The 19,264-nt window shown below is 39.3% G+C and overlaps 3 protein-coding genes across 4 annotated transcripts in view; 1 reads left to right on the top strand and 2 right to left on the bottom strand.

Moving 5' to 3' along the window:
• The window catches only part of LOC118275113 (apyrase-like), a 235,522-nt gene that overhangs the window by 40,320 nt on the left and 175,938 nt on the right, over window positions 1-19,264 (bottom strand). The window contains exon 12 of one of the 2 annotated variants that reach the window (XM_050696738.1): window positions 8,280-8,290. The exons of the other annotated variant lie outside the window; for it this stretch is intronic. The gene's annotated coding sequence lies outside the window, so the exon portion shown is untranslated. Of the gene's footprint in view, window positions 1-8,279; window positions 8,291-19,264 lie in introns of those variants that run through there. 2 annotated transcript variants of the gene reach the window in all.
• Window positions 1-19,264, bottom strand: part of LOC118274759 (uncharacterized) — a 380,866-nt gene that overhangs the window by 204,006 nt on the left and 157,596 nt on the right. The window lies entirely within an intron of this gene.
• LOC118274765 (uncharacterized) lies at window positions 4,337-9,430 on the top strand. Its single transcript, XM_035592463.2, has 6 exons — window positions 4,337-4,551; window positions 5,109-5,265; window positions 5,524-5,638; window positions 7,034-7,168; window positions 7,882-8,095; window positions 9,226-9,430. The coding sequence occupies exons 1-6, from the start codon at window positions 4,392-4,394 to the stop codon at window positions 9,378-9,380; spliced, it is 936 nt and encodes a 311-aa protein (XP_035448356.2). The 5' UTR covers window positions 4,337-4,391; the 3' UTR covers window positions 9,381-9,430.

Below are 19,264 nucleotides of genomic sequence, written 5' to 3'. Positions count from 1 at the left end.
TGCGGCGTTTTATTTGGCGATCGATGGGGCTTTCGTGGCATTTCTCCAACAGGTCAATGTTGGAGATGGTCTCGGGCCAGTAAATACCGAGAATGCGACGCAAACATCGGTTAACGAAGACCTGGATTTGGCGGGAGATGTCCTTTGTTACCTTCCACGTCTCGCACCCGTATAGCAGCACCGATTTGACGTTGGACCCAAAGATCTTGAGCTTGATCCTTCGGGTCAGTTTTCGGGACTGCCAGACCGGTCTCAACTGCGCGAAAGTTGCTCGAGCTTTGGCGATCCGTGAGGCGATGTCCTCCTCACTTCCTCCAGTTTCCGACACGACGCTCCCGAGGTATGTAAATTTGTGGACGCGCTCCACTGCCTCTGTGCCAATCAGCAACGGTGACTTATTCTTCACGCCAGATCTTATCTCTTTGGTCTTCCGGGTGTTAATTTTAAGCCCTGTTTTTGCTGCCTCCTGTCGCAAATCGTCCAACTTAGCTTGCATGTCGGCATGGGTGTGACTCAGCAGGCAAAGATCATCGGCATAGTCCAAGTCTTCCAGTGTGTTGGACAGTCCCCATTCTATCCCGCGGCGCCGCTCACCTGTGATGCGAAGCATAATTCCGTCCAGGACGACCAGGAAAAGCAGCGGTGACAGAAGGCAGCCTTGGCGGACACCTGAGTGCACCGTTATGTCTTCCGAGATGAGACCGTTGTGAGTTACTCTACAGGAGTACTTTCTGTAGATACTTTCCAACAGGCGGACAATCTTCGGTGGCACTCCAATTTCCAGTAGACGAGACCAGATGCTTGGCCACTTCAACGTATCAAAGGCTTTTTCGAAGTCAACAAATGTGAGGTAAACCTCTCTCTGCCATTCTGATGCCTGTTCCAATATGATACGAAGAGTGTTGATCTGGTCCGTACACGAGCGGCTCGATCGGAAACCAGCCTGTTCCCTGCGGAGGAGAGGGTCTACTGCCTTTACCAGCCTGTCCAGAATGATCTTGCAGAAAACCTTAGCAGGAATCGAGAGCAATGTGATGCCTGACAGTTGTCACACATACTAAGGTCTCCTTTCTTAGGTACTGTAATAACAAGGCCTTTGTTCCAGTCATCCGGTAGCTCCTCTGAAATCCAAATTCTCTCAATTAGAGGCGTCAGAACATCGACAGCGGAAGGTAAGTCTGCTTGTAGCATCTCCGCAGTGATAAGGTCGAGTCCTGGCGCTTTGCCTGTCTTCAGAGAATGGATTGCTTTTGCCACTTCCAAGGCTGAAGGTGGGTCTACATTAATATCGAGCAGCTGTGGTGGTGGGGAATTAAAATGAAGTTCGCCAGGTGTTGATGTCGTAGGCAACCGGAAGACCTCTACAAAGTGTTGATGCCAGCGTGCCAGCTGCCCTTCTGGTGTCACAATGAGTTGCCCATCTTTATCTTTCAGCGGCTTTTTTCTCCTGGACTTACTGCCACCTGCCAAGGACTTTGTAGCATTATATAGCTCCTTTAAGTTACCTGTGTTCGCAGCGTGTTGAGCGCGATCTGCAATACCGTCAGCCCACTGCCTTCTATCCTTGCGGGTACTGCGATAGATCTCTTTGCGTTTTTGACGGTATTGCACGTTAAGTTCGGCTCGAACAGCGTCATCATGAGCTTCGAGGCGTCTCAGGTGAAGTCTCCGTCTGTCTTCTATCAGGTCCCATGTACGTTGCGACATCCAGTCCTCCTTTGAGTGAGTGCTCTTACGCCCTAAAACGATGGAGCTGGTCTCTGTATAGGCCACTTTGATCCGATTCCACTCCTCGTCCAATGAGTCAGTAGCCGTGTCGAGTGTGGCAAAACGATTGCGCAATTCAAGTTGGAATGATTTGCGCGTATCTGGATCGTTTAATTTGCCCACCTCAAACCTTCTCCCAACTTTGCCAGGTCCTCCAGCTACGCGGGCCACCGCGACCTTAAGCCGGACTTCAGCAACAACCAGGTGGTGATCGCTATCAATATCGGCTCCCCTACGGTTGCGCACATCTAGTAATGAGGAACGCCATTTGGAGCTGATGGCTAGGTGGTCGATTTGGTTCTTCGTGGTGCCATCGGGTGAATTCCACGTGTATTTGTGGTGGTCGCCATGAATAAATAATGTCCCTCCGATGGTCAGATCATGGTTCTGGCAAAACTCGACAAATCGCTCACCATTCTCATTACACTCCCCAAGTCCGTGTGTACCCATATGCCGCGTGCGGTTAGTGTTGTCGCTGCCAACCTTTGCGTTTAGGTCCCCCATGACGACGACAATGTCCTGCTTCTTTATTTTCTTGATGGTAGCATTCAGAGCATTGTAGAAGTCATCTTTGGTATCCTCTGTTGCTGCATTAGTTGGGGCATAGCACTGGATGATTGAAATTTTGCGGACGTCTGAATTAAATCGAGCGTATATGATCCGGTCCGAGATCGGTTTCCAATCCAAAAGGCTTTTCCTTGCTGCATTTGAAAGTAGGAACCCTACTCCATGTTCACGCACCTCTTCCTCACTCTCTTTACCTGAATACAGCAAGGTCAAACCCCCGGATGTTCTCAGGTCCCCGAAACCATTTCTTCTAACTTCACTCAGTCCGAGTATCTGCAGATTGTATCTAAGCATCACTGCTTCTGCCTGGGCTAGTCTGCTGTCATCGACAAGCGTTCGCACATTCCAAATAGCAATTCGTGTCCGTTTTTTCATGCCAAAAGTCGTTGGTAAGGGATCGGTCCGGTTTATCTCTGTTTCCGTTTCGTTAATCTATAATTGTCGGGCAAGCAGGTGATTAGCCCACTGTGCCTTAATCCGCTAGCGGGGCTGCCGCTTCAGAGCCTGCGGATATGCTCGATTTTGTGTCGGGGTTCCTCCCTAGTGAGTCGATTCTGTTTTAAGGCGCAGAATACTCGCCTTGCGCCCTGCATCCGTTAGCTCAGCTGCAACTCGAGGTGGCGGTCGCGCGGCGGCGCGGTTGCAGCAGGTCCCAGGGAGGACGGCGAGGACGTGGATGACGCGGACTGGCTAGGGCTCTGCTTGTTACGGTACTCCGCCACGAGTACAGCAGAAGGCATCTTGGCATTTTATAGGCAATGCTGATCTCACTAACAGCGATTCCCACCAAACCTTACCCTAGCTTCCCCCCCTTATTTTTTCTTACATAACCTAAAAATATCAAAACCAGTAAAAAACACTTAGCTAAATTAAATTTTATAATTAGGTAATATTTTTGTATTTATTCTTAAGATATTATTGTGGTAAAAGAGTTTCTATAAATTTACTTTAAAAAATAATATTATATAATCGTCTGCATTACTAGTAAGCTTTGATTTTATTGTTTTTAGTAACTTGATTTAGATTTAAGGTATTTTACCACTAAAGATAGGTTGCTGTGGATGCGTTTGGCTTCCATCAATCATATTCATTGGCACACATAACTTAGCACTGATGGAAACAGACTAAGCTAAGCTATGTTTTTTATATGGAAAGATGCGTTCTGTGGATCCCTGCTTAAAGGTTGACGACCGCTACCTTAAAGTGAATCCGAGATTAAACACATTCTTAGGATACTTTTTATCTTAGTAACATGAGCAAAGCCCGTGGAAAAAGGTAATATTTTGTAAGTTTATAATAGATGTTACACTGGACCCTGCGATACATGTTATCTGAGTAATTATACAACGTGGTTAGTCATAATTTGTGTCCAGATTAATTATATTCATTACACAAAAATTGAGGGTCTAGTGTAAGTTTTACTGTTCTCATTTATGATTTTTTTATTGGTTTATTCACCGAGAAAAATCTATGATATAGTGGATGATAACTCGATATAATAAAGTGTAATTGAGGTAAATGTATTTTAGTTTCTTTTTGTAAATAATGTTAAAATGTTTAATTAAATAGATAAATAAATAAATAATCTTTACTCAGAAATGTAACAAATGTATGGGCACACTTTCAAAAAAAGTACAACTGCACGTTTTGGTGCGGTGGCTGGGCAACTTCGCCACAACATTAGCGGGTTCGATTCCCGCACGAAGCATCTCTATGTAATACCAAAATTGTTGTTTCGGGTCTGGGCGTCAAACAAACTTGCATGTTTGTAAACGCCCTGATTTAAAAAAGACAAAGACAAAACGACCTAATTTGGTCCATCTTGTCTCAGTACAAGTCCAGCAGAGCATTTTACTACTACCGAAGCAAGAACATACAAACAAACATACGCGAAAACCTAAACAAAACCCAGTCTACGCCCTCATTCTCATTGAAACATAAGAATGGAAACCAGTTTTCGTAAACACAGATTTTTCTTTGATAACAATATAACTTAGCACTCAAAAGGCTCAGTTTAAAACTGTTCTTAGTCACGTTCAGTAACTTCATACACAAAAATGGAACATTTAAAAGAGACAAAAATTATGGAGTTTAACCCTTCGACTATAGAAGAGGTTAGAAGAGAATTAAATCTAGACCGGGAAAGCATGGAGCAGAAACTGAACAGTTTCGAAGAATGGATCGCTAAACAAAACCATTTTACTATGAAGAATTTTAGTAAGTATTTCGTTAATTTAAGTATTAAACCTTAAAGTGTGGGAGAGTCATGCTTCGGCACGAATGGGCCGGCTCGACCGGAGTGATACCACGGCCTCACAGAAAACTGACGTGAAACAGCGCTTGCGTTGTGTTTCGTTGTATGAGTGAGGTTACCGGAGACTCAATTACCCTCTTCCCCAATCTTCCCAATCGGCCTCCTCCACGTTGCTTGGTTTTCTCTTAATCTTCCAGTGGTTTCTCCCGCCTTGGGCGAGGCGAAATGGAGTGTCAGACTCTTACTGTCTAAAAACCACCCCGTTCTTACTCCTACTTTTCGAGTCGGAACCCCGGTATCCCGGTAGGTAGTCAGCTCTACTGGGCTCTTCCTGTGGTAGTCTGCTGACTCATTTAGGAGCGCGTGGAACGCGACACGGGTCTGGTTCTGATCGGGCGATGAGCTAGCCATGCTCGTTGTTCGCAGATCCACTTGCCTGGCTAGTCACGACTTTGACAATGTTGTTGGTCCAAAAATAATTAGTATTATTTAACAATAATTATCTTATTATTTTTTTCAGGTCGTCCATATTTAGAGTCCTGTATAATTAACGCAAAAGGATCATTAGAAAGAGCGAAAACTACTTTAGACAAACTGTGCACTTGGAAAACTTTGTTGCCAAAATATTTCGAAAAATACAACTATAAGGATAATGCTATGGACACAAGTAGTGTTATGTAAGTTATAAAATTATGTGTAATGTTAAATGTTACATAGCACACATTCATAGCACGCATCTTTCCATATAAAAACATATCTTAGTTGCACCCATTTCCACCAGTGCTAAGCTAACAATGAATATGATTGGTGGAAGCCAAACGCATTCACAGCAACGTAGCATAGCACATTTCTGGTGGAAAAGCACCCGTACGCTTGCCATCTGAACATCTGAACATTGCCAAATACCGCTTTTCATAGACTTTCTTTGTTTTCAGAACACACGTGTCATTACCGAAACTCCTGAAGAATAATTACAGATTATACATTGCAAAATTCGTATCTGATCAAGTTGCTGAAGCACAATTGAACTATGAAAGATCCACGATTCTAGTGAGTATAAGAACACATTTTATTATTTATAAATTCTGTATACCTTTTTTATGGGCCGATGTGTGGCCGCATTCTCGCCTGGTGTTAAGTGATGATGTGGCCTACGATAGAGCATTTTATTCACTTGGGCCTTGAAGACACCCAGATTATACCCCTCAGGAAATACAGACTCCGGCAAATGTATTATTATATCTTACTAGCTACTTCCGCGCGGTTTCACCCGCTCTGCTTGGCTCCTATTGGTCATAGCGTGATATTTTATAGCCTTCCTCGATAAATGCACTATTCAACACAAAAATAATTATTCAAATCGGACCAGTAGTTCTGGAGATTAGCGCGTTCAAACAAACAAACAATCAAACAAACTCTTCAGCTTTATAATATCTTTATATATATAATTCTTCTGTAAGTGTGTATGTCACTGAACTTCTCTTAAACGACTGGACCGATTTTGATGAAATTTTTTGTGTGTGTTCAAGGGAATCTGAGAATGGTTTAGATTCACAATTTTGTCCGCTGGACAATGTTTTTTTATTTATTGGTAGTTGTTGATTTTGGAATGTTTTACATTGGATCCGACAAATTTTCAAATTAAAGACGTGTAGACAGGACAACGTCTGTCGGGTCCGCTAGTTATAGTATATAGATTTTCTACCCGATGATATCGGAGTGTCTCACAAATGCAACTCCATGGCAAGGAGTTGAAGGCGTTGGTGATGTCCAGAAGTACCACCACGACGACCTTACCCCAGGACATTATAGTCCCCGTCCTAAGATCTCTTACACGCATGACGCTGTATTGTCGTTACATTGTTTTCTGTGATGTCAAATGTCACATTTTGATCACACAAAATGGATCACAGACTAAAAACCACCCCGTTCCTACTCCTGCTTTTCGAGCCGGAGACCCGGTAACCCGCTAGGTAGTCTGCAGCTTCGGGTGTATACGAGGCTTAAGGGTGCGATAACTTGCATAGTCGAGCTGCGCATCATCCTTCATCTTCAATGGAAACGGTCATATAGTTTCCCAGTTTAGTTATTACATCTTCGTAGCATAGCTACATAGCATATCTATGGTGGAAAATTGTGGCGACACTCTGACAAGTGACAGATGACAGAAGTCGCACATAGACTATCGACGAGCAAATCAACGGATGACGTCATAAATATCCTGCATCGCACATATGAAGTTTACATGCGAATTAACACAGATAGAAAATCCCAACGAACAACAGTTGGGCAGAAAGCCTGCCAGACATGAACACCTCGCCTGGTCGGAGGATCCTCCTTTTCTTAGGGAACTTTACTCTCTGTTCCCTAAAAAATCACTCTGAGGCTTTATTAAAGTCATTCTTTTGTCTAGTGCAACCATCTTAATAGAAGTAATTGTTTCAGATGAATGAATACGCGAAGCTCCACGACTATCGCCTGGGTTACGTGGTAGTGATAGATTGTAGAAATATAAACGTAGTACAATTGGTCAGCAATATCAATATTTTGGAACTGCGTGAAGCGTTATCTATAGTGGTGGTAAGTTGTATACATTAATTTCATTTAAAAACTGTTACACACAACCTTATCATGTCGAATAATCATTGCTAATGTGTGTTGGATTTTGCTTGATAAGGTCCTGCGTTTATTTTTATTACATATATACGCTGGTAAACGAGCTTACGGATCACCTGATGGTAAGCAATCGCCACCGGCCATGGACACCCGAAACACCAGAGGTACTAGAAGTGCGTTGCCGGCCTTTGTGGGTCAGGAAGTTAAGGTTGTTGAAGAATTGTGGATTAAGAAGGGCCTCCGGTAATTTCACTCACACAACAAAACACAACGCAAGTGTGGTTCCACGTTAGTTTTCTGTGAGACCGTGTTATCATTCTGGTCGAGCCGGCCTTTTCGTGAAGAAGCATGGCTCTCCCACACTTATCATTTTTCGATAATCACCAACAACAATTAAGATTTATCAATATAAAAATTACTTATTTTTATCAAACAATTGTTTTTATGACTGCACGGTTGGTGCGGTGGCTGGGCAACTGGCTGCCGCGCAACGGATAGCGGATTCGATTCCCGCACGGAGCAACTCTTTGTGTGATCAACAAATTATTGTTTCGGGTCTGGGTGTAATGTGTATGTGAACTTGTATGTTTTTAAATGCACCCACGACACAGGAGAAAATCCTAGTGTGGGACAACGTTTTTAAAAGAGATAAAAAAAAATATTTTTTTTGATTCCAGGATGGCTACGCCTGCCGTATAAAGGACCTGCATGTAATATCAGCATCCAAAACTGTGGAAGTATTTACTACTTTACTGAAACAACTGCTAAGCAACAAGTTAGCTGGCAGAATTAATGTGTTGAAGACTGTGGAGGAATTGTATGAGTATGTGCCGAAAGAGATGTTGCCTAAAGACTATGGGGGGAATGAAGCTACTATGATCGAGTTGTATGGTTAGTATAAATTTCATACAAGTTTATAACGTTGACGGCACGGTTGGTGCGGTGGCTGGGTTCGATTCCCGAACGGAACAACTTTTTGTGTGATCCATAAATTGTTGTTTCGGGTTTGGAAATCATGTACATATGAAATTGTACGTTTGTAAACATACCTACGATACAGGAGAAAATCCTAACATTATTTTTTAAATAAAATATACAAACAAAGGAGGCGTATGGGCGCACAGGGCCTAATTATCCCCCTTCCCAATCCCCGATTCCCCAATAACCCTTAAATTCCTAACCCCAAAATGCTGACAACTCACTTGTTATACCTCTGGTGTTTCGGGTTTCCATGGTCGGCGGCAATTACTTATACCATCAGGTGATTCGTTTGCTCGTTTACCGGCTTATACCATAAAAACATCTTTGTTAAAAGGGTATATTTTTTATTACTATAACTAGTTTTTATAAAGATGTCACTAGATTATATTATTATCTACATAGTAGAACTAGATAAACAAAGTTAATTATAAATAATCACAGTTGTGTATGTCCACAAGTAATTATTCTTTAATCGTAGCTCTGTGCACCTGTGTAGCGATGTTAAAAAACTAAACAGGATATGATGCAACTTGTCTAGCTAGGTGTCAGAGCAAGAAGTTTTTGAGATTGATATTTAAGACTATATTTTAGGATTAGGATTAGCATAATTATGACTGCACGGGTAACCGGCTGCCGCGCAACGTGTAGCCGGTTCGAATACCGCACGCAGCAACTCTTTTGTTTTCTATGTATTTAATTTTGTTTATTTTGCAAAATAGATTTATGGTTAATTTTGTTTTTTTTAAACATTGCTCTTAACTGGGATTTTCTCCTGTGTCGTAGGTGCATAACAATTTGTCGATCAAGAGTTGCTCCGTGCGTCAATCAAACCCGCTACACGTTGTGCGTCAGCCGGTTGTTGTTGCCCGACCACTTATGGCAGTCATTGTTTTAGTTCGAGTTTATATTGTATAACTTGAAAAAAAAATCTAACACGACGACGACCTAGAGATATTTCATTGTATCGTGGGTCGATTTACAAATACGTCAAAGAACTATAAAAAAAAAACCTTACTAACCTTAAACGTTTTTGTTTCCAGAAAACTGGCGTTCAGAGTTAAGCACAGAAGAAAGCATTGAGTTCTTGAAAATGATCTGCAATGCTCGTACTGATGAGAAACACCGACTGACTGATCAGTATAATGATCAGATACTTGGCATTGCTGGGTCATTTAGGACCCTGTCAGTAGATTAGAGGTTTCAGAAAAGATCTATATAATATATTATCTGTATACAATGTGATAGGGGTGAGACTTCTAACCCGTTAAGGCTGAGTTCTACATCTAAATATATCGACAAAAAAATAATATGGGGGTTGAACCCCTAATTGAAAATATTGAAAAATAGTGATTTTTTCGGTAAAAATAATTCACAAATGATTTTTTCTCACCAGAACATGATCGAACATTTGAAAAAAGTAATGAATTAGTTAGCCAATGGTTATTAGCTACCGCTTGTGTTTCTACGACGCATACAACCTTTGATATCAAAAAAAGTAAAAAAAATATTAAAATGGCCATAATTTTTAGATTAGATTCGACCACTTCGACCCCCGACTTTTGTCGATAAAATTAGATGTAGTACTCAGCCTTAACGGGTTAGAAGTCTCACCCCTATCACATTGCATAATATCACCTTACAGAAAATCTACGTGACAAGTAAGTTAGGTTACCGTAGGCCCAATTACACTCCTTCCCAATCTTCCCAATCCCCGAATATCCAACAACCACCCAACAACCATTAAACTCCTATCCCCTAAAAAGCCGGCAACGCATTTGGTGTTTCGGATGTCCATGGGCGGTGGCGATTGCTTACCATCTGGTGATACGTCTGCTCGTTTACCGGCTTATACCAAAAAAAAAACAAAATGTTAAATAGTAGAGGTAAAAAGTCATGGTCTACAAAAAAAAATAGGCTGTGTACTTTGACTCGAAACTAGTAAGTAGAGCTTTTCTCTATTAATATACGTGAGTAAACCGTGATTTTTTAGTTAATTTAGTATGCCTCACAAAAGTTACAATAATTATTAAATAATATATAATTTTTAATGAAATTGTATAAGTTACTTAAATCATTTGATAGTCACTACTAATGGATATTTACCGATTCATAAGAAAAAGTACTTACCTACTTATAAAAGAAAAAAGTCCAGTTTGACTACTTTAAAGCGTCTGAGAGTTATTCAAATACTTCAATACTGCGAGTGTTTTATGATGAGAATATTACAATAAGTGTGGGAGAGCCATGCTTCGGCACGAATGGGCCGGCTCGACACGGCCTCACAGAAAATTGTGCACCTACCATTAATTTGCCTGTGCATCACCCAAAGGTAAAATATGCCTGCTGCATTTACGGCCAATTCCAATAACCTATCTATCTGTACATTTGCCTACTAGAGATAGAATTTTGACACATTTTGTATGGGGCTTATGTCAAAAAACTAGTAGGCAAATCCCACCTTGTACACATTTATGTGTATGAAGAGCTAAATAAATACGCTTGTGTCACTGCGCTTGCATTGTGCAATGCAATCTTCCCAATCCCCGACTCCCCAACAACCCTTAAATTCCTAACCCCAAAAAGGCCGGCAACGCACTTGTAACGCCTCTGGTGTTTCGTCATCTTTCAACGATAGAAGATGGAAATGTACTATAAAAAAAACTGTCAAGTAGATAGTAGCTAAAGTAAAATTATGCGCAGTATGACATGTGACTATGTGACGTCATTCGTACGAGTATACAAGTGATGACATACGTAGACCTATCTACATAGGTGTCACTAATCCATATTTCTATACTAATAAAATTTAAAAGTAATACTGTTTGTTTGTCATTTTTATTTTTTTTTCATCAATAAAAAGAAATGCTTCACTAGACTATTGCTCACAGAACTTTTAGTAAGTTGGTTAAGTATACGAGTTTCATAAACTAAAGGAAATGCTTTCTATTGCTCGGTGGCCCGGAGGTTTAAGCCGGCCGCTTCTCATGCATGTTAGTGTGGGTTTGAAACCAACCTACAGCAAGTACCAATGTGTCTTTTTGAAATATACCGTAGTAAATCGTGACCTCACAGAATATTTCGAATTCCGAAAGTATTTAATTTTGTAAGAAAACAAAAACATACTAGTTTTATTATTTAGAATAATCTACATTAAAAAAATAGAATAGAACATCAATACAGGCAAAACTACGTTGACAAACTAGTCGACCAATAAGTACTTACTCATGGCCAAGATGGTTTCAACTAAGAAACATAAACACTCGATACAAGTGTGTGACGTCATTAGCCACTACTCAATATTTTGGCTAGGAAGTGTAGAATAATAATATGATTTATGAAGATATCTGCTAGCTACCCATACTATGGTTCTGTTATTAATTGATAGGTACAATATTTTGGGTTATTATCTGTAGGTACTGATATTAAAACGAGGAAATTGTATTATATGTTGGTTGGTTGGTTTTTTATATTATAGTTTGCCCGGAACTTGTTCGGCGCTCGCGTTTAACTTATAAAGTTCCATTTGTCTTTTATTTATTTTTATAACTAGCAAACCCGGCGAAATCTCTTTCGCCACCAATGGCTTTTCCTGTTTTCCTACCACGGAGCCCGAGACCTTTCCAATGAATGTAAAACCGTGGAAATCGACTGGTGCGTTCTGGAGTTATAGCGTCAGGAAGGAAAACCCGACTTATTTTATACAATAGATACGTATCGTGAGACTTAGTATAAATCAATTAAAACAATACGGTTTACTCGCGTACATTAATGGAGAAAAGCTCTTTAGTTTCTTGTCACAGAGGGACTCTTCATCATGAGCAGCGTGCCCAGACGCGGATTTTTAAACAATTAAACCATTTATTCTTCACGATATCTTGAGTATCTCGATTTTCTGGTGTACAAAGCCGGTGTCGATTGCTTACCATCAGGTGATCCGTCAGCCCGTTTTCCGGCTTATTCCACAAAAAAATAATTAAGTATAAACCAGATTCTGTGGCGTGACATCATATTTTTTACGTCACTAAGACTAATCGTTTTTATAAGAAACGATTAATCGATTAAAAAATAAACAAACGAAATTAAATTATGTAAATTATTATATTATATTATCGGTTTACTCACGTAACTGTTTGACGAGAAACTCGACTAGTTTCATGCCGTGCTAGTGGCTCATATATGAGTAAGCCAATAACATAATAATTAGTTTAGTATGCCTCGATTATTTTAATGAATTACCATAATAATATTTTTGATACTTTTTTACCATAAAGATTATTTATGATGGAGTAGACACTTAGTGGTCATTGCTGTACAAAAGCCTATTTTCATACGAAGAAGGTTTGAGCAATAATCGTAACGATTGGCGATTTCAAACTTATAATTAGAAATTATAAGCCCAGGAGTCCTGACGATGTTTGTCTTCACCGTTTGTCTAAATATGCTAGAGTACTTTTTACAACATACAACGCGGAAAAGTCACATTGATCCTTACCGTTGATAGGCTTCAAATCCGCACCCTCAGCATGAAAAGCGTGAGTATTAAACCTTCGGGCCACCCTCACATTATTATGTATGTTATAAAGTATCTACCATGTAATTGGGAGTGAGTCTATTACTAAAAACCGGGACCAATTTGAAACTTCGTATTAAGTGTTAATGACAATTTAAAAATTTACAAATTATTTAATTTCCATCTTATAGGCCCAACCTTTATTTCAATGATCACAATTTCACAATCTCTACAATGTTTGAAAAGTACAACTCACATTATTTTTGTTACCTCGGTCATTGAACCGATAATCTCATGGTGGGCAGATGCTCTTGCCACCACTAAACTTATGTAAAACGGAACTAACGGCTCTGACGTCATATTTAACATTTTAAATGTCAATAAAAAACACAAAAATGTTGTTGTTGTTTATTATCATAATAATTGTTAAATGGGACTCATATGACGTATATTTTTATAATAGGAACTATTGTGAGATATACTAAATTAACTAGGAAATCACGGTTTAGTCACACGTACATTGTATTGAAAAGCTTTACTAGTTTAGACGCAGCGACGATAGACGACAGCCTTCTGAGTTTTTTTTAAGGGGGGAAAGTCTAGTCACTTCTCCCGCCTTAGGCGAGGTGAGAGGGAGTGTCAGACTCTTACTTACTAAAAAAACACCCCATTCCTACTCCTACTTTTCGAGCCAGAGCCCCGGTAAACCCGCTAGGTCGTCCGCAGCTCCGGATCAGGCATCAACTCTACTGGGCCCCATCTGTGGTGGTCTGATGGCTCTTTACACACGCCTTACGAACGGGTCTGCTTGCCTACTGAATTGGCTGCCCGACATTACCGCGTCTGCGCACGCTGCTTATGATGAAGAGTCCTTCTGTAACTCGAAACTAGTAGAGCTTTTCTCCATTAATCTATGTAAGTATCACCGAGATTTTTTAGTTAACATATGACGTATATTAGGATGTAAGTAGGTTTAATTAAGTATGCTGTGTATTTCTGCCTAGACTTCCATGTATTTAAGAATAGGTTATAATTAATTTAATTTAATATTTGTTATGTTTTTAGATTTTTAGTTAATTTAATACCTAAGTAGTTATTATAAAAAGTTAATTGAAACGTTCAAAATCCGCGAATTAATTCGCTTGTTTTTTGAACTATTGACATTCAGATTTAACATGATCCGTCCATGATCTAACACTTTTTTTATAACGCGATGGACATCCTTATGGACTTTGCATATCGTAAAGACGACATTTACCAGCTAAAACTCTACCTATGGACTTTACCTGGAAGGCCCTTGAAGATCATCACACCCGGCAGGCCTCGAAGTACCGCTATATTTGCGGCAGATCCACATAGCGGGCTTTGGAGGTGGCTTACTTTCCTCGACAAGTGCGCATTGAACATTACTCTAACGTCTTCTCCCGAGTGCGCGTGGGACGAAGAGTAATGACTCTAACGCCTATTGGGTGGGAGACCCATACAGTAGACATCTGACTCCTCTAGTCACTCGCCCGCATAACCTACGAGATGAAGCTTATAAAAATATCCAAAATAAAATTCACCCACTTTTCGAAATTCATTTTAAGGATTAATTTCATTATATAAATTAAAAACTAAAAAGAACTTACGCAATGTTCAAAATAACAACTTTTTCAAATGATTTTTTGATTAATTGAATGACAAGGTGAAATATCTGGTTTTAAGTACGTAAATAGTTTTTTATTTATATTTAAAATCGGTCGATAAATTTCTGATGATATCTCTTCACTATAACAGTTCAAGTAAGAAGTTAGTTTAGGTGCTACATCACGCTAAGTAACTATTAACTAACTGATAATTTAGGGGAGTGAATTTTACATTAGGTATAAATAGATATGTACATCCTTGTCTAATTTGTATGCAAATACATTGAACAGACATCCAATCATCTCCACTAATTGTATAAATATTAATAAGTATTAAAATGTCTACAAATCGTCTTAAATATTAACAAGATTTATATTTGCTAAGAGACTATTTTTAAACCAATGCAATCAACTCTCTTAAATTATTTTAAAATTAAGCAATAATGTGACTAAAATGCTAATTTAATAATAGTAATAATTTATATATTCTGCGATACTATTTATATACCAGTGCAACAAGAATTTTTATGCATATAAAGTAGTATAGGTAAAGTTTATTTCCGTGACTACTTTTTTATGAGATAAGCCGGTAAACGAGCAGACTGATCACGCGACGAAACACCAAAAGCTATCAGAGCATACTCCTTTTTAAAACGCAACGCACCTGTGACTCCTGTGTTGCGGGTGTCTATGGCTGGCGCTGATCGCTTACCATCAGGTGACTCTCGTTTGCCACCTATTCCATATAAAAAGAGGTAGATACAGAAATTCAATACTTCAACACACCATGCACTTTGGAATAGATGCATTTTGTATGCACCACAAAACATGGTTTTGCTTCTAAGACGATCCTGTCTATAAACGTCTATTTTATGCATCAAATCTAAGACATTTTGGATTTCAGTGATTGATACCACTATTTACAACATAGCAGATAGCAGATAGAATCTATCCACCAGCCCCATGGTATGCTATACCACCGTCAGGTTAGATATGAAGAGCTGAAGACAGATTTGTGTTATTTGGATAAAATTGTCTAAGTAACCTTTTGTTGGATTATTTAAAGCCACACACTAGGATTTTCTCTTGTGTCGTGGGTACGTTTACAAACATACAATTTAGAAGAAAGAAAGAAAGAAAGAAAGAAAAATCATTTATTCGGCACCGGGCACGATGCACCAAAACAAAACAGAAAATAGAAAAAAAAAATGGTAAAATTAATTAATACATTCAAAAAACTGTAAAAAGTACGACTGTTCTAAATATATACAATATTCATTTTCTAAGGTTTTAAACTGACATGGTCACTAGTTCATTAGAACTTAAAACGGGATATTTACCATGTTTAATAGTTTTTGTGAGTTTTCGATATTTCGACATTGTTGCAAGCGCCATGATCATGGATGAAACCGTTCGTTCATTCGTTCGTTCGTTTTAAAGTTCTATGTTATAACTATTCACATTGCCTAAAAGAGTAAAGTTATGTTATTGGTCACAAAACAATAGGATGTTGTTAATCTTAACAACAATTAATTACATATAAACTGAAAAACGTGTCAAAGAAAAAATGCTAGGCATATAAAATCACATTAATTATTTGGCAACCTTGTAGCAAAAAATATTAATTGTTACGAATAACATATACGAGAATACAAGGGTAAAGTATTACTGGACTTTTTTCGGATTTTCGAAAATTTTTCAGCAGTAGCACGGAGTATGGAATTGTGCCCAGTATTTGGCAATAGGTTCACCCCCTATTACATGGGACTTATAACACAAATTGTGAAAAGTGGGTGTACATTGTATAGTGGCATCAGAAAGAAGAAGAAAGAAAGAAAAAATATTTATTTTGCACCGGGCACGATGCACCAAAAAACAAAACGATAATTAAAACAAATATAAAAGTAATATAAACATTCATAAATTATTATTTTATAAAAAACAGAAAAAAATAATATCACTTGCCGTAATGTGCACTTGCCTACCCCTTCGGGGATAAAAGGCGTGACGTTGTGACGTGACAAGGACCATAGTGAATTGCATGTAAAACTTGTCAAGGACATATTTTTTTATATATAAATGTGTTTTTATTATAATTAATACTTAGCTCTAACAGCAACATTGCAAAAAGTTGTCGAGAACAATGTTGAACATTTGATTTTACACCGCAAGCCTTGTTATCATAAATTAACGTCAAATTGTATTAAAGTTGACAAAGATGTATTATTATTATATGTATGTGACTTTGGTTATAACAATTGCAACCAAGGCAACTATGTATGTATTGCGAAATAATGCGAAAATAACGTTTTAAATAAAAACTGCACGGTTGGTGCGGTGGTTGGGCAACCGGCTACTGTGTAGCGTGTAGCGAATTCGATAGATTTGTTTTAACTCTTTGTCTAATTTGGTGACGTGACTGGGCATACCACTATGGTGTCCGGTAACGGAGCTAAGGACTACCTCGCGAGTTTACCGAGGCTCTGGCTCGACAAGCTGGAGTATGAACAGGGTAGTTTTTAGTCAGTAAGAGTCTGACACGCCCAGGGCGGGAGAAGTCATTGGATGATTGTACCCTTCAAAATAAAACGTGTCCTGTCCGGTAAATATGTATAGCTGTTAACATTGGCTTTGAGCTGCTTTGTGCGAACCTCCAAGGTGCAGATATTATTATTCTTTGCCAATCAATTTTTCAGAAGGATCTTGAGTTTTGATGAAAGGATTTTTTTTTTTAATATATTTATAAGTTATTAGTTCTCCATGGACTTCTGGTCCGTGCCCTCGTCATAAATATTTTTTTATAGTAAAAATAATCAATATTTAAAGTACATATGTTACAAACTACAACTATAATTATTACTAAAAATACTTACACATTAACATAATTCTATTACCCCCTTAAATTAAATTTACCGACGGCTGTGCCAAGTTGGGCTGACTTGGCAGTGCCGTCCAACGCGCTGGGAGAGCCGACCTGCTCCAGCAGAAGGCACCTATTGAAGAGTATGACATGTGTGTGTGTGTCAATAGGTTGCTCACAGGCAGACATGTCCATACTTGCTTTTTTTGAGGGGGCAAAATCATCCAGTGATTTCTTCCGCCTTGGGCGAGCCGAGAGGGAGTGTCAGACTCTTACTGACTAAAAACCACCCCGTTCCTACTCCTGCCTGTCGAGCCGGAGCCCCGGTAAACCCGCTAGGTAGTCCGCAGCTCCGATGTGCATACTTGCTTACCACCGCAATAATGTCGAATATAATATCATGAATATTGAATATTAATTTAGTATAAAAAAGAGGTAACGCGACTTATATACTTACGTACATGTTTTTATTGTTTATTTATAAATAGATAATCAAAATGTTATACTTCCGTGTCTCTATGATAATTAATTCATAATAATATAATCTGACAAACGGTGAAGGAAAACATTAGGAAACCTGGACTTAAAATTTCTAAGAAGGAAGATGACTAATTTTTATTTTATGTCCGTCTTGTAAATTATTTTAAAGAATTAGACACATATTTTTATTTTCTTATGGAAACAAATACTTAGAAAAGTGTAAAGAAATAATGGCATTTCTGAGTAAAATTATGTATATATTTATTTATAACACTCTAAAATTATATTTTTAAACATTACTTATAAAAATAAAAAACAAAATAACATTTAAAAATATAAAAATAGGAGCCGACCAGTAGCGGGAGCATGGTCCAAGCTACCGGTGGTTAGGGCTCCAAAGACAGAAACCTCCTCACAATACGTGCCGTTTCGAGGAGTACTGCCTTCTGCATCAGGCCCTTGATCCATCCGCCTAACCCCAGCCTCCTAAGGTGGTTGTCGAGGCTGTTGGGTATTAATCCGTTGGCCGACACGACTATCGGCACAACGATAGCCGAATCCACATTCCACATGTCGACAACCTCGTGAGCCAAGTCAAGATATTTTATTTGTTTATCTTTTTCAGCTTTCACGAGGTTCTCGTCATGAGGGATGGTGATATCGATTATCATCGTGCGGCGCGCTTGTCGGTCTATCACCACTATATCAGGTTTATTGGCTACAATAGTCCTGTCAGTGATGATAGATCGATCCCAGTACAACGTGATATGGCCGTTTTCGAGAACTGGATCGGGCGCATACTTGTAGTATGGAACCTTAAACTCAACAAGTTGGTAGTGCAAAGCAAGTTGCTGGTGGATAATCTTGGCCACCTGATTATGTCTATGCAAATATTCACCATTAGCCAAACGACCACAACCAGAAATTATATGTCTTATGGATTCACCAGGACTATGACATGCCCGACATATGTCAACGGTCCCATCCTTAATAATATATTTCCGGTAGTTATTCGTAAGGATAACTTCGTCCATAATTGCAAAGACAAATCCTTCAGTTTCTCCAAAGAGATTACTGAATCGTAGCCAAGATATGGACGCCAGAAAATCTACACTGGGTCCATGAAGGGCCCGGAAGAAGCGTCCGTGGAGCTCCTTGCTATGCCATACCTCCTTGCGGTCATTGACGCTCAGTACCACAGGTTTACGCCAGTTCTCTTTTGCTAAAGATAGTGGAGTGAATCCATTGTCCATTGCTGCTACTTCTCGATGCATACCCTCGTTTACTTTCAGGAAATATTCCCTGAGGTTGCACACCTCACGGTTATGAAGGGTCTTAGCATTTAATAAGCCTCGACCCCCACACTTCCGCGGGATATACAACCTCATGATCGATGAACGAGGGTGATGCATACGATTTGCAGTCAGCAGTGTTCGGACTCGCCTATCCAGGGTGTCAAGTTCAGTCTGAGTCCACTTGAGTATACCAAAAGAATACATCAGAACCGGCATGACCCAACCGTTATAGGCTCGCACCTTGTTTCCGCCTGATAATGAACTTTTCAGTACTTTATTCAGGCGGCCAAAGAAGCGTTCCCGTAA

Source organism: Spodoptera frugiperda, chromosome 11, assembly GCF_023101765.2.
Source record: "Spodoptera frugiperda isolate SF20-4 chromosome 11, AGI-APGP_CSIRO_Sfru_2.0, whole genome shotgun sequence".
NCBI classification, from domain to species: domain Eukaryota; kingdom Metazoa; phylum Arthropoda; class Insecta; order Lepidoptera; family Noctuidae; genus Spodoptera; species Spodoptera frugiperda.
This window is presented reverse-complemented; position numbering and strand designations above follow the sequence as displayed.